The sequence below is a fragment of the Grammomys surdaster genome, unplaced genomic scaffold (genome assembly GCF_004785775.1).
Source record: "Grammomys surdaster isolate TR1022 unplaced genomic scaffold, NIH_TR_1.0 328, whole genome shotgun sequence".
Classification (NCBI taxonomy): Eukaryota; Metazoa; Chordata; class Mammalia; order Rodentia; family Muridae; genus Grammomys; species Grammomys surdaster.
Window position 1 is genome coordinate 733,540 of NW_021604747.1, and position 24,571 is coordinate 758,110.

At 40.5% G+C, this 24,571-nt stretch overlaps 1 protein-coding gene across 2 annotated transcripts; it reads left to right on the forward strand.

The window, feature by feature from the left end:
- Positions 1–1,528: 1,528 nt before the first annotated feature.
- On the forward strand, positions 1,529–22,163 carry Mtpap (mitochondrial poly(A) polymerase). 2 transcript variants are annotated; one of them, XM_028778201.1, is made up of 9 exons: positions 1,529–1,686; positions 5,503–5,675; positions 6,405–6,638; positions 8,553–8,777; positions 11,259–11,470; positions 12,060–12,286; positions 20,229–20,321; positions 20,406–20,479; positions 21,367–22,163. In XM_028778201.1, the coding sequence occupies exons 1-9, from the start codon at positions 1,530–1,532 to the stop codon at positions 21,727–21,729; spliced, it is 1,758 nt and encodes a 585-aa protein (XP_028634034.1). In that variant the 5' UTR covers position 1,529; the 3' UTR covers positions 21,730–22,163. The 2 variants fall into 2 exon arrangements, with proteins under 2 accessions (XP_028634034.1, XP_028634035.1); XM_028778202.1 differs by lacking the exons at positions 1,529–1,686; positions 5,503–5,675 and having other exon boundaries at positions 6,524–6,638; positions 8,549–8,777.
- The last annotated feature ends 2,408 nt before the right edge of the window (positions 22,164–24,571 follow it).

Consider the following 24,571-nt stretch of genomic DNA (forward strand, 5'->3'; position numbering starts at 1 on the left):
ACTCTGCTCTGCCATTATGGCTCTGACTATCTGAAGCTGTAAGCCCAAACAACTAACAGAAGAGACATTAATACCATACATCAAAATTGAGCAAATGTTGTCAAGAATGTTCAAAACATCAAAACTTCATGTATTTCAGTGGCAATGAAAAGGGTACAGTCCCTATGGGAGAAAGCAAAGGAGTTCCACAAAAGATTAAAGAAGGGCCCAGAGAGATTCGCTGTTCTTGCAGAGGATTCTAGTTTAATTCCCAATATTCATATAGGGTGGCTTACAATTGCTTGCGATTTCAGCTCCTGGAGATCCAAGGCCCTCTCTGGCCTCTGTGGCATCCACATACATGCACATATATACCCTCTGTCACATGTATATACATAAATATCAAACTAAATATTATATACTTTTAGTGTTAAAACAGGGGCTGGAGTGATGGCTAAAGAGTTAAGAACACATACTGTTCTTGCAGAGAACCCAAGTTTAGTTTAATTGCTCCAGGTGAAGAAAGGTAGAGACAGGTGGATCTCAGAGGCTCACTGGCTAGCCAGTCTAGACAAAACTGTGAGGCACGCTGCATCAAAAGATAAGGTGAGAGCAATAGAGGAAGACACCTGATGTTGCCCTCTGACCTCTAGTTGCCCCACACACACACACACAATTACACATGGATGTCACTAGCCACTCTAACGATAATAGTCAAAGGGTAGAAACAACCTACTGAGGTCTCAAAACTGATAAAGCACACTTGGCTCATCAATACTATCGAGGGTCTGGAAAGACAGCTCAGGAGTTAGAGGACACGTTGCTTTTACAGAGGATCAGAGTTGGGTTTCCAGCACCCACATGAGGTGGCTCACAGTTCCTGGTGTCTCTAGCGCCCTGAGATCTCATGCCCTCTTGTGACATTTTTGGGCATTGCATTCACATGTATAAATCTACATACAGGCACATAAGCACATAATTTACAAATAAAGAAAAAAATGAAAGCTTTTCTCTGTTGTGAGATGGAATGAAGGAATATAGTTTAATTAGTAAAATATGCTCAGAAACAAATGGAGAAAGTTAGGGGGAAATCTAATTAAAATTTGAGTTAGCGAAAGGAACAACTCAATAGTCATACAAACCCAATAAAGTTAGTAGCACTTAGTACTTAAAAAAAAATACCTATTTAGGTATTTTAAATGTGCCTACTTAGGGACAAAACAATAACTTTGGTAGTCTGACCTGAGTCTGACTTCTGAGGCTCATTTATCTTCCTCTTCAACAAGATGTGAATAAACTATAACAAGTTAAACTCTGTATAATGGAGTAGCATCACCTCACCAGAGTTTAGTGAGGCATACAGAAAGTTAAATTCAGACCATGTAAGTATATGCAAATCTCAGCGATTTCCAGTCTGACCTCCGTATTTTGCCGTCTACGCGATAGTACCTTCCTAGTTTGACCTGATGGGCTTCCCGTTGTCACAGCCTCTCGGCGCGCATGCTCAGAAGCCTGCTGACCTTTGGCGTTTACTTCCTGCTGCCATGACAATGGCTGTTCGCGGCGTGGGGTTCTTGACCCGTTTGCCCCTGTGTTCCCAGAGAAGGAACCGATTCCCGCGCTCTATTTCCAGGCACCCGAGTTGTCCAGGGACTATAGCCGCGAGCGTCGGGAGCGAAGAACAGCCTTCGGGGGTTGCGGAAACAGGTGACGGGGCTGGCAGGGGTGGGCGGAAGGCTAGCGGCTGCCGGCCTCGGGCCTGGTCTCCCGCCTGGGCACTGTGGAGGACGACTGCCGAGAGTACAGCAGTGAAATTGTTTAGGGCAGAAACACAGTTGGCGAGTGCCAACACAAAAACCGTTCGCGGTGGTTATAACAATAATCGGTATTGCCACCTAGTGACGTTTACTCCATCTCTGACCCCAGCGCAATCTGCCTTTGATAATCTATCTTGGTTAGGGTTATTAGCGCTGTGATGAAAGATGATCAAAAGCAACCAGGGAAGGAAAGAGTATATTTGAGTTACATATTTCGACTCACCGTTCACTGAGGGAAGCCAAGACAGGAATTCAGACTGGTCAGGAGTCTGGGGCAGAAGCTGATCCAGGGGCCATGGAGGCATGCTGCTTGCTCGTGGCAGCTTGCTCCTCGTGGCTTGCTTAATCTGCTTTTTTCTAACCCAGGACCACCAGCCCAAAATGGTACCACCTACTATGGCCTGGTCCCATCGATACCAATCACTCATTAATGAAAATGCTTTACAGACTTGCCTGCCACACAGTCTTGATAGAGCCGTTTGCTCAGTTGAGATTTCCTTGTTTCAGATGACTCTATAAAACTAGACAGTGCAATATCTATTAGACGTCGCCAAAGCTGAATACACTAGAGCCAATGAACAGCTGATTTTCCTGGTTCTCAGAACTCTCTGGCTATGAAATGTTTATTATTTTGGAGTTTTCAGCACAACCCTTTTGGTAACAGACTTGCATCCATTGTTTCAACAGGGACCTTCAAAATGTATATACTTTGTCTGTTCAGACTCCACCCTCACTGAGCCTTTCTTGTAACCGTAACCTGTGGAGAGTCTTCAGAATTCTAAAACAGCCTTGCAAGACATTTGATGTATGTTGAAATGACTGAATTGGATTTAGCAGAAGCAGCTTCTGTTGAAAATTCTTTAAATAACCCTGCAAATCCAAATAAGGATTCTGCTGGAGACTCTATTGTAATTTAGCATTTGTGCAGTGGCTCAAGTTTGAGAGCATTTTCGTATGCTCTTTATGACATAAAAGAAAACCTGTGGCATAGAACAGAAGGCATTATTGCAACATTAAGTCTTAACTTTTTCCCTATTTTCTGTGTGCACATGCGAGTGTTGTCTCTGTGTGTATGATTGCATATGTGTGTGCACGTGTGTAAGTGCATGTGGACATGGATGAGTGGCTCTTCCAACCTCTTCATCAAGGCAGGATCTCTCAATCAAACCTAGAGCCCGAAGAAGTGACTAGTGTCAGTTATTGCTCTGGGAACCCTCTAACTATTGCAGGTGAGCCTCCCTGCCTACCTGGCATTTACCTGTGTTCTAGGGATCTGAATTCTGCTCTTCGAACTTATATGGCAGTCACTTTAACCAGTGAGCCATCCCCTCAGCCCTGTGACTCCAACTTATAGATGAGAAGAAAAAAAGTAAGTCTGCCTTTCAAAGTCAAGCTTTACCATCTACAGTGGCAAGCTTTGCCATTTACAGTGGCAAAACAACAGTGAAACTCCCCTGACTATGTAGCATTCGTCTCTCTTAGTTATAGATTATGTTCCACATTTATATCATTAGGATTTGTGGTGAGGTGGGTCAGGCAAAGCCTTTGCATAAAAAGAGAAGGAAATGAAGACCAAGAGGAAGAACAGTCCAAAGGCTAAGATCAGTTGACAGGAAGTAGAATAGGCTCTGTCCTTAACATGAAGAAGTTAGTCTTCCATACTGTTAAATAAACATAACAATTCTATGGATCGTATTCCTTCATAGATATCTAAGTAAGGTAATACAGAGCTGGAAGACAATCTACTGTGGTATGCCTGAAGTATTCACACACCTAAGCAAAATTTGAAGGCTGAGTAGAAGTTGGCCAGATAGAAAGCGAGCAGGTGGGCATTCCAACAGGGGGATGGAGGCAAGAAAGTTGTTAGCATTTAGTATATTGTGTGTACAGTGCCGTATGTGGTAGGTGTGTAATGTGTTGTGTGTATAGTGCCATGTGTGGTAGGTGTGAGGGCAGAAGTGGACAACGAAAAGAGGCACAGCCAGCAACCTAGGCTGTGGCATGTATACTTCAGGTAGAAGGGTCACATTGGCAGGAGCGTGGATCGTTGATTGAAGGGGACAAAACAGGAGTGCCAGAGTCCAATTTAGAGTTGGGCTGCTGCGATGGCACAGGCCTGAGATGAATGATGAAGGTTGTTGTGGCGTGGATAGGAGGGCACATGTAAAAGTGTCTTCAACATCTAGAGCAGGAGGGAGTTGGGAGGAGGGCACGCACACATGTAAGTGTGTCTTCAGCATCTAGGGCGGGAGGGAGAACATTGGTATTTCTGCATGTTTGCTCACTTGTTAACAGTGCTGAGTGCTTAAGAGACTTGGCTTTGAACTGGTGCTGATGAGGACAGTTTAGGATTCAGCAGCTTGCACTGTCATAAACCCAAATCTCCCTCTTTCCCATGAAAATGTCTTAGAGTTTGCTAAAATCAAGATACGGTATTTGGGGTACTTTCTTGGTTGGGCTCTATGTTTTTGATTTTCATATGTCAGTCTCTGGAATTTGTTGGGTATGTTAGTATCAAACTTAGTGCTTCTTAATTTATAGAGTTTATCCTTTCAGACTTAGAAAATGCACCTTAAACTCTGCATTGAAAGTTCAGTATTTTGAGGGGAAAGTGAGTTGTCCATCTTCCTTTTGTGACCAATGAATGTATCTAACTTGACTGTATCAGTCCTCATCCCTCTCTTTGTAAAACTCCTTGTCTCTAGAAAGGTTCAAAGAATTTATTTTGTAGCTCTGGATGGTCTTGAATTTCACTGTGTAGCAGAAGGTGACCTTGAGCATGGAACCCTTCTGCCTCTGTTTTCTGATTGTTGGGATGACAGACATGTACTTTCCACACCCGGTTTTATGTTGTACTGAGGACTGAACTCAGGGCTTGTGGATGCTGGGTGAGTGCTAGCTCTAGCTTTAGATTTTAATTTTATTTCCCTGTGATAGAATGCCTAATCGATGGCAAGTGGGGATCAATTGTTTGAGCCAGATCAAGATTTAAGATGGAGAAAATCTTTACAGTAACTTCCTACAGCATGTTAAATGTCTCAAGACCATTGTTTGATTATACTTAGACTTGTATTAATTTTCTTTAGGGTTTTCAGTACAGATTGTAGGTTTTGTGTGTATATTTACAGATGTGTTGAGTGAATGGTTTTACTTTCTAAGTTTTGCAGACTGTTTCCAGCATTGATCTCAGCTATTCCAACTCACAATTTTAATGATAGTCATAGAGAATTGTAAGATAAGCCAAGTGTGGTGGCACATACCTTTAGTCCCAGCACTTGGGAGGCAGAGGCAGGAAGATCTCTGAGTTTAAGGCTAGCCTTGTCTACATAGTGAGTTTCAAGCCAACCAGGGCTTCAGAGTGAGACTTTGTCAAGAAAAAAAAAAAAGGAAAGGAAAGAAAAAAAAACATATATGAGAGGACAGACTGTGCAGGTGGGCTGGAGAGGTGCTTATGGCCAAGCTTGATCACCTGAGTTTGGTCCCTAGAAGCCACATAGTGGGAGAAGAGAACTTATTCCCAAAAGTTGTTTTTTGACCTCCACATATGTGCCAATGTATGGCTGCATATGGGCACATAATAAATAAAATTTTAAAATATTTGATTAGGATAAAATCATTTTAATTACATGTTTGATCTTCATAAAATTTATCAACATATGTTTTAAATTGTATATGTGTATTAGAAATGTTTTTGTCTCATTTGTAGGCACTGAAGACAAGACCCTCCAAAAGAAATTTTCTGAGGTGCAGAAAGAGAGAAGAGAACAGGCCCAGCGGACTGTTTTGATTCATTGTCCTAATAATATCAGTGAGAAAAAATTTCTCAAGTATTTATCCCAGCATGGACCAATCAGTAATCATTTCTTCTACGAGAGCTTTGTACGTGTCTAAACTCCTACCTAACCTGGTGGATATGATGTGAACGCAGTTGTGCTGCTTTTGTAGTATGTGAGCCAGGATCTCTTGGCATTTCAGCCGTCCTTCATTTCTTTACTGAGGCTTTTCTCCCCTTGGGTGTGAGAAAAGAAACACTTCTTGCAGTGTTTTAGGATTGTAGTTGATGTCTAGCTCAGTCATTGTCTAGCACACTGAAGACCCTCGGTTCAATCCCCAGTGTTGCAGAAAGAAAAGGAGTTGTCAGGATGTTATCATGGAGTGACCCTGTAATCTGAAGATCTTAGAATAGTGCTTCTCCACCTGTGAGTTTCAACTCTATTGGCAAACCTCTGTGTCTAAAAATGCTTACATTGTGATTCATAACAGTAGCAAAATTACAGTTATGAAGTAGCAGCAAAAATATTTTTATGGTTGGGGTCAGCACAGCATTAGGAAGGTTGAGAACCACTGACTTAGTCTAGTGCTGTAGCTATTGGCAGAAAGAGGGGTCTGGGCTGCACTCTGTGCTGTCCTGTTGTACTGATATTTTCAGGGCACTGTAGTTCTTTTCCTAATTTACTCAAAATGAGTTGTGTTAGAATGGTATCATTTATAAAATTCAAAATGCAGTATTTTATATCATAATTATTTTGAGGATGTTCTGTTAATGTGTTGAAAATGTCATTGTGAAGCATAGTTTTTTTTTTTTCTTTTCTTATGCTTTTCATATAGGGTCTCCATGCAGTTGTAGAATTTTGCCAGAAAGACAGTATAAACTCATTGCAGAATGGAACACATACTCCAGCCCAGCGCATAGAAGCTGCAATTCCATTTAAGTCACGTTTCTTGAACTTAAGGCTGAAGAATCCATCTAGCCAAATATCTGGACAGCCATCTGTACAGACAAACAACCAGTCACCTCCTTCAAGCAAGAAGCTCTTTAAATTACTGAGTTATGCAGAAAGCGTAAGTTTACATGTGTATTTCAGATTTTTGAATTTATGTTTGTGCACTGTAAGAGTTCTGGTACTCTGCTCCATTACTGTTTAGTAGAAACAGGGTTTTTATAAGATGAGAAGAGTTAGAGATGGATGTATAGCAGTTTCTGCTAAGAATTGATAGATGTAGTCTCTTGGGTAGATGTTGCAATTAGTATGTGAGATTATCTTGATAATTGGTGTATGATCTCAAAATTACTGTATGGTTTTCCTCCTAATTTCTTTTAGAGCAGTGAATTGCAGTCATAAATGTCCTCATGGCAAGACATTCTTGTATTCATAGAATCCATCTGTTTCATCAAGGTGTACTTTTTAAATGTGTATTTGCTTGACTCATTTTTGTACAACTCAAAATTTTATTAGTGAATGGAACTGGTTTAAGAAATTCTTTCTACTTGGGGGCTGGAAAGATTGTTCAGTAGTCTTGAGCACTTGGCTGCTTTTGCAGAAGACAAATTGGGTTCTCAGCACCTATGTCAGATGCTGACAACCACTGAGACTCTTAACTCCAGGGCTGCGACCCCTCTTCTGGGGCATTTTACTCTCTTGTCCATACACCCAGACATGTAATTAAAAGAAACTTACACTACAGAATTGGCTGGATGAAAAATAAGTCTCCCTTCTCTAGTCAGGGACTCCCCATGCAATTATGCTCCGTATCTTGTGGATAAACCATGTGATGCTGAAGTTTGGGGTCCTTTTGAACAATTTAGACCTTTTTTTCTCTTTTTAATGCAATAATGTCTATAATATATTATTTCTAGTTTTGAATCTTTATCCTAGTATTGTTTTTTGATCCTGATTGATCAAACTTTTAGGTAGGTTAGTGATCTTTATAAAAAGTCAGTTTATTTATTTAAATACTGTTTTTGGTTTGATTTTCTGAGTTCTAATATTTTGCTTCTAGACTACATATTTCCTCCACTGCTGTTGACTTATTTTTTAGTTAGTGCTTGGTTCTTTACTTGTAGAGCTGTTTTCAAATAAAGGCATTGAAAGCTGTGACTTGTAGTTTAAATATTCAATTCTAGTGCAGTTTTGGAGTCTTTAATATCAGTCTTCTAAGGAGTCGGTAGGGCCTTTACTGCTTGAATCCTGTGTTTCTTGTTCTTTGACCCTCAGCTCCCTTCCTGCTCTGACCTTTGTCCTTGTTCTGACCTCTTGTCAAGTGCTTCCTTCCTTTCTTTTTGCTTAAACAATACTTCCTACTTACTGCTTACAAAGAAAAGTTGTTTTAATTCTAACCAAGCTTTATTTTACTAGCACTTTTAGTAGTAGTATTAAGAATCAACTTTTTCCAGTTGATGGTGGTACTTGCCTTTATTCTCAGTACTCAGGAGGCAAAGACAGGGGGAATCTCTTGAGTTTGAGGCCACCAGCCTGGGCTTCAGAGATGGCTCAGTGGAAAACTGTTTGCTGTGTAAATGTGAGGCCCCAGGTTTGGATCCCCAGCATCCACATACAAACAGAGCCATCATGGCATGAGCCTGGAATCCCTGCACTGGGATGACAGGACAGAAACAGGTAGATCTCCACAGCTCCCTGGCCAGCAAGTCTAGCTTAAACAGTGATCTCTGGTTTCAAAGAGAGATCCCATCTCAGAAAATAAGGTAGACAGCAGTTCTGGAAGAAACCCAGTGTTAATCTTTGATCTTCATAAATACTCTTGTATATGCTAGTATAGCATAGGAGCGCGTGTGGGTGCGTGCGTGCATGTGTATGTGTGCACAAGTGTAAGTACACATGCAAATGCATTTTAAAATCTACTTTTAAGACTGAAGGAAAACAATTTTCTTAAAGGTAAGTCTTGTTAGAATGAAAATGACATTATTTTACAGAACCTAAACATCTGTGTATTCTGTCCCTTTTTTTGGCCAGCTAGATAGACGACCAACTGAGCACTCTCCTGGAGGCCTTCCAGCTCACAGAGGAGAATGTCAGGCTCCGCTACCTTACCTGCTCTCTGATTGAGGACATTGCTGCTGCATATTTTCCCAGCTGTGTCATCTGGCCCTTTGGCTCCTCAGTGAACACGTTTGGCAAATTAGGATGTGATTTGGATATGTTTTTAGATCTAGATGAAACTGGAAAACTTGATGTTCACAAGGTAAGCCTCCCTTTGCACCACTAAAAAGTTAGAAAAGGGAAGTCTTTGGACCTAATAAAACTATAGCTGTTGATTTTTAATTTTAGTGAACATGATTAAAGAATTCAGTTTATCTGCTATTGACTATTTGGAACTGTAAAGTCTTTCTTTGTGTTGGTCTGATGTGGGTCACTTACTGTGCTTCTTCTACATGTGCACAAAAGTTGGCTTCCTCAGGGTTTGGGGCACTGATGTCTATGTCCACAGGTATGAGAGTGTTTCAGATATCAGTAGGTTTTAATTTTCCCTGCTGTCTTCTTTTGTTTTAATCAGCCTGTCTGGAAGTTATCTTAGAGTGCAGTCTGGTTTTCTTGAAGTCTTAGAATTGCTTTTTCTGTTCTAGAATGGTTCTTGTTAGCACAGCATTGAAAAGATTTGTCTCTTAGAGTTAAGGCCTACTTCTGCCTCAGCCTTCTTGAAGCTGTCCTTTCTTTTTTCCTCACACTGTTTAAAATTAATCACCCCACCAACTTTTTTATGCCTCTCGGATACTTCTGTCTTTTGGGTCTTCCTGCCGTGTCTATGATGACTGATCTGACAGTCTCCCCCTGTGTCCTAAGCTGAGCAGGGCAGGTATGTGTCTGTGGTTTATTCCATTATAGTTCTAGTCTTTAAGCCAGCAAACCTGTGTATCTTCATGTAACTGCAATCAGCAAGGTGTAGAATGACATCAGAGTTAAACATGTCAGGTTTAGTAAGATTAACATGTGTTGGAAATTGGTTGTCTCCAGTTTTGCTGTTTTGATAGAAAGTCTTCCATGTTTCAGGATTTAGGCAATAGAAGTAAAAATTAGTACCTATCTCTCAAGTAGTGTTTCCTGTTGTCTGAATGACAGGTCTGGGCTGTGTGCTTAGTTTCTATTTTTTGATTTTTCTTTTTTCTTGTTAGGATTTCTTCCGCATGAAATGCTATAGAAATAGAAAATATGAGAACCACCGGAGTTAGCTGTTTCTGCAGTTTTTCTGTGTATATAAAGTATGTTTGCACATGGGGTTGTGCGTGCACATGTGTGTGCTTGATAGAGGTCATGGTTCAATACAGTTGGTCACCTAGGTATGCATGCACATATATGTAATTATCTGTAGAGGCCAGGGTTCAACATGAGGTGTCTTCTTATCCTATCTTAAGAGACATCGTCTCTTCCTGAATTCAGCACTCTGATTGGCCAGACAAGCTGTCCAGTAGCTCTGGTCGTATGCAGACACTTACCAGTGGAGCTGTTTCCTAGCCCTATTTTGTCAAAGTTTTGTTTATTTGGTGGGCAAATGTCAGTGTATTTTTGGTGCAGGATCTATGGATCTGATTAGCCTACATGTACTCTTGCTTTTTATATCATTCATTCTAAGCTTGGTTATGCTTTGGTGGCAGTCAGTTTCCCAGACCTCAGTGGCCTTACCCATGGTCTGACTATCTCTTGCTGAGGCTGAGTCCAGAGCAGCCTAGTGTTAGCTCTCTGTCACCCCTTTCTCTCTAGCAGCCAGGCTGACTCATTGTCTCTGCCTGTGTCCTTCCTACCCATGAAAATGCTGACCAGACCATAGAGAGCTGAGGCATGGCCCTTTTGGTATAGCCTTCTATGGTATGCTCTGATCCTACCTAAGAGTGATCTAGGAAACCTCTGCTTACATACAAAGCACACCCACATGGGTGCAGGGTAAGCTCAGCACCATACACAGGTACACAGAGCAACTTCACTAACTGTCCTCAGCCTGGCCATTCTGCCAGCTTCAGTTCTCTGCCTCTGTGTCCACTGCTCAGAACTGGATTTTTGGGGGTTTTGTTTTTCTTTTGTGGCATCACCTACACCTCTTGTGTATATTTTGTATCCATTGCTTATGAGAGAGAAAGAGTCTAACCTCACTCACTCCTCTATTATCTGCTCTGCAGGTTAGTGGCTTTTTTTTTTTTAAACCATCTTGGGATGAGTTAATTTCAAATATATTTGTTACTATTTGTTTTAATGGATGATCTTTTTCTTTGTTCACTTTTCTGTTGATCTCTATGTAGGGAAGCCTCTGTGTCTTGTTTTCTCTTGTTGATCTGCCATTCTTCTGCCTGTATATTCCCCCTGTATCCATTGTGAGTCAACAGGTCCATTGGGGTGTTAGGGGAAACAAAGGGGAAAGGGCAGGTGTGTATGTTCAGGAAATGTGTGTAATAAGCGAATCTGTGGGTATTAGTACTTTATGTACATACTTGACTGCAGTACATATGCTAATCTTAAGTCAGTTTTTTTTTTTTCAGGTTAGTACTTGTATTTCACAAAACTCAAAGGCTACCAAACATCTTTAAGTATTTTGCTGTGATTGCATGTGTCTCGGTATTGCTTTGTTTGGCCAGAAGTTATTTAGACTCTTAAATTCTAAATAATCCTTTCTCTAAAGTTTAAAAAAATTCTCTTCCCAAAAGTCCCCTCATAATTATCATGTTTTCATATTCAGAATACAGGAAATTTTTTAATGGAATTTCAAGTGAAAAATGTTCCTTCAGAAAGAATTGCAACCCAGAAGATCCTATCTGTAGTAGGAGAGTGCCTTGACAATTTTGGGCCTGGTTGTGTGGGTGTTCAGAAGATACTCAATGCTCGATGTCCACTGGTGAGATTTTCCCATCAGGGCTCTGGATTCCAGTGTGATCTGACTGCTAACAATAGGTATGAATGACCTTAGATGGACTCACTTAGGTGTGACTGTGCTGAGGTGTTACCTCAACTCTTGCTTACCAACAGTAGCTTGCAGCTCTTTTCCACATACTTCAATAATGAGTGGTTTCTTGCTTTAATATGAACTCACTAAATGGGGTGTAATGGCACATAGCTATAATCCTCGTTCTGGGGAGTGTGAGTCAGGAGGGTTGTAGTTGTCACTGTTTTTAAGAATGTTGCATTGGCAATGAATGGGTTTGATATTTGAGCATTTACATTGAATTGAATATTGGGAGTGCATAGCTGGTTGGTTGGCTTTGAGGCAGGGTTTGATGTAACTCAGGATGGACTCCAGCTTGCTTTATAGCTGGGGCTGTTCTTCAGCTCCTCATCCTCATTCCCCTACCTCCCATGTAGCCTGATTAGCAGGTGCTTGCCACCATGCCTGCCAGCACAATGCTTTGGTTTAATCATGGTATTCAAAATGTAGGTAGGAACAGTGAGATACTTAGATCTGTTCCCAGATGTGTCTTTTGTTTGACCCTTGTGTCTTAACTTGGGGATTGAAGTTTTTATTTTTAACTTTTCTGTTTTGAAGTATTGCTTTGAAAATTTCCGAACTCCTTTATATATATGGCTCCCTGGATTCGAGAGTAAGAGCTTTGGTGTTCAGTGTGCGCTGCTGGGCTCGGGAACATTCGTTAACAAGCAGTATTCCTGGTGCTTGGATTACAAACTTCTCCCTAACAGTGATGGTCATCTTTTTCCTCCAGAGAAGATCACCCCCCATTCTTCCAACTCTGGATTCCCTAAAGTCCATAGCAGGTAAGACTAGAAGTGACCTTCTCTCTCTTTGACACTGGATAGACATTTGCCCTGTAGAATCAAAGCACATATATTTGTAAGTCATGTCATCTATGTCTTTATTTTTAAATCTAAAGATACATGAATGTAAATTTTAATTCTGATTCCAAATTTTAAGTGCTGTTTTTGTGTGTGTGTTTGTGTGTTTGTGTTTTCACCATCTGTCAAAAGAACTGATGTTGTCAAGCTAGGCCTTTGGAATTGAGAGTTGTGCCTTATTTATGTCCATTGGCAACTTGTTTATCTCAGCCTTCCAACAGCTGGAGCCTCTCACTTAGTTGACCTAGTCTGAGATAAAGTTGAAAACAAACTTAGGTCCAGCTGTGGATCTGATCACAGTTCCCAAGGCTTTTCAGATTCTATCCTTTCCAGACTGCACTGTGGTGTCTGAAACTGCTTCCTGATGTTGTAAAGATTCTCAGTGTACTTAAATTTGAGTTTACAATTAGTCCTAGATATATAGTGTTTTAAATTCAGCATGATATTTATATTATAAATAAATTGAAATTTTGATAGCTTGCTAGAAGAGATAGAAAAAATATTCTAATCTGTAAAAGGACGATCATTCAGGGAGACACATATAGAAAGTGTGTACATATCTTTATAGTTGTCCTATTGTGCATGTTGCTATAAGGTAATTCTTAAGTGTATGTGTGTCTTCTCTGTTTAGAATAACCCTGAAAGGACTTTTATTCCTATGTAATGAGTTGTGAACTACGTGTTAGTATTTAAAACCATCTGCTGTCTAAGCTACAATGTCCTCTGCCATTCCTCCCTGTGTGTTCCCATACCCACCCACACTATGATTGTTCTCGTAATGTTTTTTTATCTGCTCCTTTAGCCATAATTAATTTTTTGCCTGGAATGTGCTTTCTCTTCTCTCAGACTAAGTTATCTCTCTCAGCTACCATTCCTTAATTCAAATCAGAAGTTCCTGGAAGCGTAACAGATGTTAGTATAATTCACAACTGAGCTAAGAAAAAGCTGAATTGGTGGGTTGCCTGAGGGTCAGCAGGGTGGAATGGGACTTGGTCTCAGGTCTGAGCCTGAAACAGAAGGCAGCAGCCATGCCTGTGGCCCTTCCTCCCTGGCATCCTTCATTCATGAAGTATTTAGTGACTACATGTGTCAGATAGTTTACAATAGCTAACAAACTAGAAAGGTAAAACATAAGCAAAATGAAGGTAGAGTCTCATCAATGAACAACTGGTAAACAGCCCTTCTTATTCTGGGTACACTGATGTTTTAACATTGAGAAGTCATCCTGTCATGGAGCTCCTGGGATCTGGAAACTGGAAAAACAACAATAACAACAACAAAATGGAGTATACCATTACTCTGCTCCAGTCTCCGAGTCCTCAGACTGAGTCAGGCCTCCTCTGGCCTCCCTGACCCCTCCCTCCTCCCAGCCTCAAGGACTCCCTTGGGATTGTCCCCACAGTTTTCTTCCCTTCCCTCCTGCTCCTGAGCGCTAATGGAGGTTTTTCGTAAACAGGTATCTGTGGGTCTCATTCTCTTTCTTGGAATTCTTCAGTATCTTCCTGGTATCTGTCAGTAATTTTAATACAAGAGTATGGTTTATAAACAAACTAAAATATGTGTGTTGAGAGACGGGATTGTAGCTCAGTAGTCCAGCACTTGCCTAGCACATACAAGGCTCGGAGTTCATCTCTCCTGTAACCCCTCCCCCAAAGTATGCTGTTTTCATTCCTAATCATTTAAAAATGCCATAAGAGGTTATTTTAGGAATTCCTTAGTATTCTACTTAAAGACATCCAACCTTTGATTTTCAGCCTGATTAGCAGTTCTCTATAACACATTGCAGGTATGGTTGTCAATCAGTTCAAAGCAGAATTTATTTTTTGCTTACATTTTAATCTTTGGTTTTAAAATTGCCATGAAAGAACATTTCTTAAATGAATGTCTGTTTTAATATGTGGTAGAAATCACTTTGAGGTGAACTTATTAAAATGTTCTTTCCTGTTCATGTGTTTAAAGTTATGGCCTGAGTACTTGCTGACTTCCATAAGGCTAGTATTAATGTTGATTAAAACGTCTGTGGCTGTGGCTAAGAGAAAAAACAATGTTAAACCCAAGAAATGGAAGACATCTTGGAACTCTGTCATTAACTGGCTAAATGGTTTTCATATTTGATTTCTTCTGAGCCTCTCATTTAGAACCCAGGATAGTCTTACCAATTTGCTCTCTTTAAAATGATTTTGTTTTCTTGCTTGTGTATTTAATTCCTGGAATACCCTTCAGAACCTCTAGAACTTTGCAAACCACTGTTTAGTGCCCAGGCTAAGGTGAAAGCCTTCATTCTCAGTGTTACATACATGCCTTTCATGACCTTCCTCTTGATAACTTCTCTTTCTCCCGGGGCCTCTTCTCTTGCTGGTCTCAGGAGGTTATACCCCCATCTGTCTGTACCTGCTCATTCACCTCTCCCCACCTGTCCCTGCTGTGGTCTCTGTCATACCACTGTTCATGGAGAACTGCCAAAAAGATGAGTCAGGACAGCAAAAAGACCCTCTACTGGGAGGCTCTCATTTGCCAGGCTCACCTGGCCTTGCTTCCTGCCCTGCAGGAAGTGGTGCTCTGCACCTCCATGGGCTGGGTGTGTGTCTACTTCAGCAGTACAGTGGTGTAACCATGTCACGTGCTGCAGGAATCACAGCTGTGTTCCCTGCGGGGACTACTCTGCCAGCTCTTAATGGCAGAGCTTGACTTTTACCTGTTTATTTCTTATGTAAAAGACATCATTAAGTATATATTCTCTTGGATCTGACTTTTTCTTTGGGAGCCACATTTATAATAGTATGTTTGTGAATTATTCATTCTATTGAGGAGGGCAGCATGGGTAAGATGAAAAGAAATATGTAGTGAGGAAGTTGAGAAAATATAAACAAAACCCTAGGGGTTCTGTTGCATGGGTAATTTGGAGAAATGAGGTGGTAGTTGAAGGGTGTCATTAGTGAAAGGATAAATATAGAAGATAACAGGAAGTAAGCAATACGAGAGGTGCGTGTTTGTGCATGTACCAGTTTGAATAGTGTTTTCACCTTTACTCCTCATTTGATGCCATCACTCATGGTTAGTTAGAGTGAACTAAAAGTGGGAGAGTGGAGACAGTGAGAGTTATTCATCATCCTCTTACTTTATTAATAAGACTGTAAGCGCTCACTCTGCCCAGGTCACCTTAGAACTTGTTAAGACACCTTCTGTAGCTCTGTGGGGTTTTCTGTGGGGAGGGGCTATACACCCCATTCCTCTAACAAAGTCATGATGCATTCCACTGACCCCTGCTACCTTTATTTCTCCAAAGGAAGAATGTACACGCTCATCTTCTTTCTTTAATAGAGAAAGTAAGTGTGCCATCTCCAGTTCTCATCTCCAGGCCCTCCAGGCTGAGAGGAAATGCTCTTTCTGCTACTTCTGGGCTATTCCATGTGCCTGTCTTGTTTGCGACAACTGTTGTTCCATAGCCTAGTCACGAATAAGCTGTGTACCAAAATGTGGAACTACCTAAAAGCCACATTCTGAAAGTCTCCCAGAGTATTGTCAGTAGCTCTGCATCAGGTACTCAGGCCCGTCTCTACAAACATTGGGCCTGCTGATTCCACTTTCTGAAAGTCCCACTGAGTCATAGGAATTGATTCTTCTGGGGTTTGCCCTTTAATTTCAATGAGTCTGAATAAATCAGCTTTTTCTTTTATAGATTATACTTTTGAAACTTTGTTAACTTTGCCTAACTCTAGTTAATAAAGAAGTTCTTGAAGTTTCTTTGATAAGTTTTATGTTTTACACTTTGTCCTGCTATCCATTTCAAGTTAGTTCTTTTTGGCATGTGAATGTCCAATTATTCTGAGCACTGTTTGCTTTTAAAACAGGGTACGCTTCTCCATCAAGTCCTTTTTGTACCCTCACTAAAAACCAGTGACAATAAATTGTCCATGTTTGTGTGTGTCTATTTCTGTCCTGACATATGTCTTCAGTGCTGTCTCCCCCTTGAGTAATACTATAGTACTTGGATTGCAGTAGCTCTGTAATGCTTACTGCGGCATAATGTGATAGCTACAAGTTCATTCCATTCAAATCTGCCTGTGTCTTGTCTACAAAGAATTCTGCTAGGTACTCAGAAGAGTTGATATCTTACTAGTTTTAGTCCAGTTATTTGTGCTTTTAATTAGTTTAGTTGACATTTTCATACATATATAATATATTCTGGTCACATGTGTCTTCTCCCCCACTCCTCCACTAACCCTCTCTCTTTCTCCCACCAGATCTTCACCCCACTTTCATTTTAGTAGTCAGAAGTGACTGTGGCTGTCCTATTGGACAGACTGTGTCCATGTTTGAGTGATACTTAAAGTAGGAAAAGAAAAGAGGAAAAGACTAGAAAACCAAACGGTTTATCAGGCTTAAGATGTGGAAAAAACAAAAATGGTCTTACCTTAAATCAAATTGCCTCCGAGTTTCAGTATTTTCTATGAAATCTTTTTAGTGAAAAGGAACAATGTGCTGGCTAGTGTTGTGTCAATACACAGAATAGAATTATCTGAAAGGAGGGGTACCTTCATTGAGAATGCCTCTGTAAGATCTGGATATAAGGCATTTTGTTAATTAGTGATTAATGGAGAAGGGCCCAGCTCATTGCTGGTAGTTGTGTCTGTCTCTGTGCTTTTGGTCCTGGTTTCTATACAGGAAAGCAGGCTGAGCATGCCAGAAAGCAGCATCCCTTCATGGCTTCTGCATCAGCCTTTGCCTCCTGTCCTGACTTCCTTTGGTGATGAACAGCAGTGTGGAAGTATAAGCTGTTTTTTGGTCATGGTGTTTCATCTCAGCAATAGAAACCCTAAGATAAATACATCAGTAGAGAAAGTCTATGGGCTTTTAATTGAGGGTGTTTATAGAAGTATTTTTAATGTGACTCTTACTTTTCTGTGTTAATAATTTTTTAAAATTGGAAACATTTTTTTTTCATACAGTATATTTTGATTATGGTTTTCCCTTCCCATCTCCTCCCAGATGTTCTCCATTTCCCCACCAACCCATATCCACAGGTTTGTGGGTTGTTTTTTTTTTCTAATTTCAATACAAACAGGCAGCTTAAAAAAGTAAGATAAAGTGAAAACATACAAACAAATAGAAAGAGCAGCTGATTGAAGAAAAAGCACAAGAAACACACACAAATGCTGAGACACACATATTTGCACATACAGAAAACACATAAAAACATAATTGGAAAGCATAATATATAAGCGAAAGATCTGTAAAGAAAAAAAATGTTCAGACATTGTGAGACAAAACCCTCCAAAGATAACATTGAGTTTGTTTTATGTTAGCCATCTGCTACTGGGTGTGGTTCATGTACCCAGTGAGACTGCATTGGAAAACCTTTTTCTTCCTGATTGGTCATCAGTTGGAGATAGCTTCTGGTGGACTAGGAATGTGTCTCATTTCCCTCAGCCCTGGATCCCCATTGAGGTTAGACCTGTACAGGCCCTGTGCACGATGCTACAGTCTCTTGAGTCCTTATGTGACTCAGTCCTGCTGTTTCTGTAAGGCTTTGTCTCCTGGGTCTTCATCCTCTCTGTCTCTTAAGATCTTTCTGCTTCCTTTTTGGAGGAGTTCTCTGGGCCCTGAGGGGGACAGGTTTGATGAAGACCTTCCATTTAGGACTGAGTGTTCCAAGGCCTCCCACTCTTTACATAGTTGTGAGTCTCTGTATTTGTTCCCATCTACTGCAGGAGGAAGCTTCTCTGATGATGAGCAAGATAGTGATCTGTGGGTATAGCATAATATCATTAGATGTTATTTTATTGCTATGATCTTTTAGCAGAACAGTGGTATTTGGTTTTCCCCTTAGGTTCATGGCCTATCTAGTCTCAGGTTCTTGGCCACCCAGGCAGTGTTGGGCATGGGATCCATTTCATAGAGTGGGCCTAATTCCAGTCAGATAGTGTGCTTGATTGTTCCCACAACTTTAGTGCCACTATTGCACTAGTGTATCATGCAGGCAAGTCACCACAGTAGATCCAAGAGTTTATAGCTAACTTGGTCTTTACTTTTCTCCTCTGGTAATGTACAGAGAGCCTTCTAGTACCCTGAACACTAGTCAGTAGGAGTGAAGGTTCTAGGGAGGTACCACCTTGGCTTCTGTGTAATTAGTGAGCTATGTAGACGATGTCTTCAGCAGTAGGCCTTACTGTCAGTTTGTAGAGAGCAACCAATAGCCTTGGCAGAAGCATAGGTTGTTTAGGGGTTTCCATGGAGTCCCTTTGTTAGTAATGTTATAAATCAGAGACACATTCCTGGGAGGGGGGAGGGCACAGCTACTAAAAGACAGTGAATATATTTGAGTTATGCTGTGTCACAAAAAATAAAATATGAGCTGGGTGTGGTGGCACATTCCATTAATCCTAGCACTTGGGAGGCAGAGGCAGGTGGATCTCTGAATTTGAGGCTGGTTTACAGAGTGAATTCCAGGACAGCCAGAGCTACACAGAGAAACTCTGTCTCAAAGTGGGAGGATACACATACATATAAATACATATAAATACATATAATCTGTTGTTACTTGACATATTAAAGCGTATATATTTATATATATAAATTTCAAAGAAAAGTTTATATAGCTGGGTAGTAATGTGTTAGTTGGCTTTGTGTTGTTATAGCTTTGGGCATGGGGTACGGCTGCACACAGTAATGGAGGATACACAGGAATTTTATAATTTTATAGGACATAGACATGAGCAGAAGAGGAAGAAATGGGTCCCTGTTTCTTCACTTCAAGGGCATGTATGTCCTCAGTATGTGTTTACTACCTCCTGAAATCACCAAGCTAAGAATAAGTCTCTAACACATGGGCCTTTGGGGGACCCTCCAGATTCAAACTGGAACAATAGAACACATAACATTGCAAGGAAAATATCTCAGTAATGTAGATATTATTTTGTTAAAACAAAACAAAAAAACCCCACACATTTAAAAAAAGAGAGATGGGACTGAAGGAACCTTATTTCTTTCTTTCTAGTCTTCCGCTGGGAATTATAGATACCCACAATCATTCAGATTATAAAGTGTCTGCTATAGGGTCAAACTAAAAGAGGGATAATCACAGGAAGAGTGGTCTTTTTATTCCTAGACTGGGGCAATCTAGTAATATGCCTGAAGTCAAAATGCAGTCAGGTAAGTTTCAGTAGAGGATGATTTGTATTAGGAAATACTGAAACAGGAAGTGGCTGCTGACCAGCCTTGTGAGATTGGAGTTTGTTTTTGAGAAACATCATGTACATTGTATATTGGGACGCGGACTAGGGTGCCTGGTAGATTTCATGGTACCTGTGGACTTAGCAAAAATAAGGAAAATGCTTCATCTCAAGATAAATGCTAGTAGGAAAGTGAATGCCTGATTTAATGTATTCTTACTTGATTCCTGAATTACTAAATTCTGATCACTCTGGAGTTCTTCCTTTGATAAATTAACAATTTTTAAGTCTTTTTAGAACAACTAGTTTGAATCATTGGATCAAAGCATTAAACAGTGTTAAGAATGGAAAAGGAAATCAATTTGCTGAGTAAGGATGTCTTTAAGTTTGTTTACTGGAAGGTAGAAACTGCCTGTTTTCATTTATAACTAGAAAACTCATTACTTCAAAAGATTTGTTGAAATCTTTGAGTTGTTAGAAGCTAACTTTAGTTCAGTGAAGGAAATGCAACATTGTGTCCACTGTTGTGTGATCATTTCAAATCCTTTGTAAGTGGAGTTGTAAAATCTATTGAACTAATTAATTACATATAGTACGACTAATGATAGGACATTGGTATTTAACTGGATTAATTCATAGTTCTGAAAGAGGGAATACTGTACAGGATGAAACGCTATTTCTGTGTATTTAAGATGCTGAAGATAGATGTATTCTAGAGGGGAACAATTGTACATTCGTCCGGGATGTGAATAAAATTCAACCTTCTGGAAACACAGAAACATTAGGTAAGTCTTTCTCCTTTTTTTCATGTTCCTTTTTGAGTTCTGACAGATTTTCTTCTAATTTTTCTTTATCTTATTTTCTTGCAGAATTACTACTAAAGGAATTTTTTGAGTATTTTGGCAATTTTGCTTTCAATAAAAATTCCATAAATATTCGGCAGGTAATGACTGTGTCAGCATTTGTTATAACCTAGCTTCCTACTGTACTAGTATTGTACTGTATTCGATTCATTTTTTAAGCACTTTAATTTTAACAAATGCATAGGTCTGAGTAAGTCATGAGGTGGAACTGAAATGGGCTGTGGTACTTGACTGAGCTCAGCATCCATGGAGCTGCACGAATAGGAGGCAGCTCTGGCATTGATATTGTTACAGTACATGGTCTGTTCTAAATGCTAAGACTGTATCCTTTAAGATGTGGAATAGCAACCCTGAAGTTTACATATAGTTGTTTAAACCAAAGTTGTGCCCAGTGGAAGAATTTGTCTTCTTTTTGAGACAAGTTTGGTCATGTATACCCAGATTGGCCTTGGACTTGGATACTTTTGCCTCTACATCCCAGTGCTGGGATTACAGGCATGTGCTACTACCCTGATTCCAAGTCCCAAGGAGAGAGAGAGAGAGAGAGAGAGAGAGATCTGACTGCTCCCCTCAGTTTCAGGGATTGGGGCTTAATTTAGTACATGCCACTTTACAAAGATTGACTTATTTATATTCTCTCTCTCCCCTTTCATCTCTTGACTCAGACCCTTCTCTTTTTAAGTAGAAGTTGTGTTATGTAAAGAGGGTTTTTATTGATGACCTAGTCCAGATACCTGTCACCTAAGCATTGAGATCATTCATAGATCATAAATCTAAGTAATTGTCTTCAGAGAATACTTGTAAACTGTGTGGGGAAAGAACAGCCTGGTCATATCCGCACTCATAAATGCATATGTACCCAAGACTCCTGGGAAAGCAGGTCTTTACTCTGTGGCTTATGTTGGTCTTGTGTGTTCCTGGCAGCTAAGTCCTTACATATATGTGTTTTCTCTGTTGTGGTCTGTAGGGAAGGGAGCAAAACAAACCCGATTCCTCTCCTCTGTACATCCAGAATCCTTTTGAAACATCTCTCAACATAAGCAAAAATGTGAGTCAGAACCAGCTACAAAAATTTGTGGAATTGGCAAGAGACAGTGCCTGGATTTTGGAACAGGAAGATAAGGATCAGCCTTCTCCTTCCAGTGGGCAGCCCTGGGGACTTCTGGCCCTCCTGCTGCCGCCTGGGGCAGGCTACACATCTCTCTCGAGGAAGAAGAAGAAAAAGCTGATGACTGAAAATGTCAAAGGCTTGTTAGCATCCATAAAACCTAACAGCCCTGACAGTTCCACAGATACCAGTGGAAAGAGAGCAGTCAGTACACAGGCATGATGGCAACCCTTTGGACTTCTGGGAAGAACTGCCACCAAATGTTGACAGGCCTTAACATTTATATGTCTGATGTCATCACCCTTTTACTTGTTCTGAAGTTACGGATATTTCCTTCCCATCAGGTGGAGTTTATTAAAATATCAGTGGCAAAAAAAAATTGCAAAAGACATATTTGAACTCTTCAAAGTGAATGGTAAAATGAATTTTATCAGCAACCTGGTTGATACTTCTGTCAGTCTCTAGTTGAAAATCATTTCAAAACCCTTTCAATTACCTTCATATATAGGTGGTGAATGCAATAAAGCTCCAGAATTTGGTAGTACTCTTTAATATCTATTTACTATTTTTCAATCAAAATTCTCTTAGTAGATGTCTTGTCTTCTGATTAGCATATAAAGCAATGGGCTTGTATTCCATCAGGCTCCTTATGCAGACTTTGTCTTTGTTGATTTTCTTGCCCCTCCAACCTCCCCTCCCACTTTCTTCCCCCACTAGCCCTTAGTTGGATTTTGGTTCATGTATGAGTGACTTTTCTGTACTCTGTCCCTTTCTGCCCAGTCCAGCAGGACAATAAACAGGGTCCTGGGGAGATCACCTGAAAGAGAGAATGAGGGAAACAGCCAAACGTAAAGAACCACGGCTTGTCTATGAGCTGATCAAACCATAATTTTTTACTTTTTCACACAGGGGTTATATACACATAAAGGCAGGATGTGGGGAAGGGGATGAAGCAGGAGTATAGGTGTTCAGGGGGAGTACAGATATCTTCCAGAACAGAGTGTCAGCTGGGTGAAGGTTCAGGGGACAGGTCACTATGACTCTGCCTATGATTCACTTGTCCTTGTCTAAGTTGGTACTATCCACCAAGGTTACACAAGGTCTATGACTATCCACAAGACCTATGACTACTTGTTCTTATCCAGGCTGGTAAATTTCCACCAAAGCTGCCTGTTTACAATATCGTACGGCTATCTGTTTCAGTATTTTTCCACAGAGACCCAAGACTTTGTGTTAGCAGGCTAACTAAGGCCTATTGCTGATTTTAGGCCTTCAGTGTATAAGCAAGGCTGCCCCTGACACCTTCCCCTCCCTGTAAGGACTTCCCCTCCCCAAAGGTCCCCAGAGTTTCATGTTCCGTACCTCATACATGCTTCACGTGTAATATCAAGGTTCCCACAGGAGAGGAAAGGTACAGCTTTGTTCTCCTGCGTCTGGGGTACTTCATCAAGCAAAGGTCTCCCACTCCCAGTTAAACAGGTTGAGTTTGATTTCCCAAACTGTCTCTAACACTTAAAAGTGAAGACACTCAGTCACTGCATTCTGTGTTCAGGTCAGATATGTAGAGTTATGAATATATTGTACTTTCAAGTCAAATTTTATTTTTGTTTTCAAGAATAAAACCCTATTTCTACTGAATTGTGATAACAGTATTTCTAATATTTCTTTACTTCTGCTTTTGGGATCTCTCTGTGTAAGAAACGATACATAACACAGAGAAATAAATTTTATGTTTCTATTCTGTGTGGATTAGCTTTCCCTGTGAGATAGAGATGGTGCAGAGTTTAGAGACTGACTCCATGGTGGGTCACTGCCCTTGGCTACAGAATGGGAGTAGTAATAGTGCCCTGTGCTGTAGGATGTATAACGGCTAGCTGAGATACAAGGAAGGTGTTGGTCAAAGCCTGCCACACAGTCAGTGTTATAGACTGACACAACTCCTTTAGCTTTTGTATGTGTATACAAACCTTGGAGCAGGGCCAGGGACAAGCACTGCGTTCTCTCCTGTTCTCTAAGATCTCTGCACATGCAGCCTGCTGCTGTCCATGAAACGGGTTCATGGTGTGCCATTGTATACTCTATGTTAGCCCCTGGAGTCCTAGCACTTAGAGGAATGCTCATCCTGCTCTCAGCAACATTCCTGCTCTTGCTTTTGACTGGGGACACTGGGGGCAGAGAACCCCAGGTCTTGTGTGCCCTGGGCATGCACTTGTCACAAGACAAATCCTAGCCCCTACTACTCATTAGAGTTCATAGTCTTTAATATTTTTCCTGCTATTCAAAATGTAACCTTAGAGCTTGGAGTGGTAAACTTTGTAAAGCTTTTGGACAGAATTCTAATGAATTGGAGTCTTTTGAGAAAGTCTTCCACAGTGGGTTTCTGAAGGGCTTCTGCCCATAGGACTGTTGACCTCACATCTGGAGCCAGGCCAGGGGCAGTTTTCTTCTGGTGTCTAGCAAAGGCTGCTTTGATCTTGAAGCTCACTGAGTTGATACACAGCTTTGTGCTCATTTTAAAAGCAACTATTTAGAGTTTCTAACTGAAATGATTCTTTTTCCCTAGTCACAGGTGTTTGATCAGAAATTTACTTTTCTGTTTTTTAAATTTAGAGTTACTTAAGCACATAAGGTGCATGTATATATTAATATTCTTTTTTTTAACTTACAGCCTATTGTCTCTTACCTCGACACTGATAATCTGTCTTACTTTTCCCATTAAGGTGTGGGTATGTGATGAATTTTAATGTGTGAAATTCTGTTACTGAGATAGTCCATGTTGCTCTGGCTGGCCATGGAGACTCACTAAGGAGCAAAAGATGAGTCTGAACTCGTGATTCCTTGCCTGTCTCTCAAGTGCCAGAATTATAGGTATGAGCCACCATATCTGGCTAAAGGTTTTTAATATGCAATTTAAAAATAAAGGTCTTATGACCTTTTTTGCTATAACATTCCTATTACAGCAAAGTAGGTGTTTTGTTTTTGTAGGGTGTGTCTGTTGCTGCTGTTGCTGTTTGTGTTTTCTTTTTGATACCAGGATCAATTGATGCCCAAGACCCTGAAATTC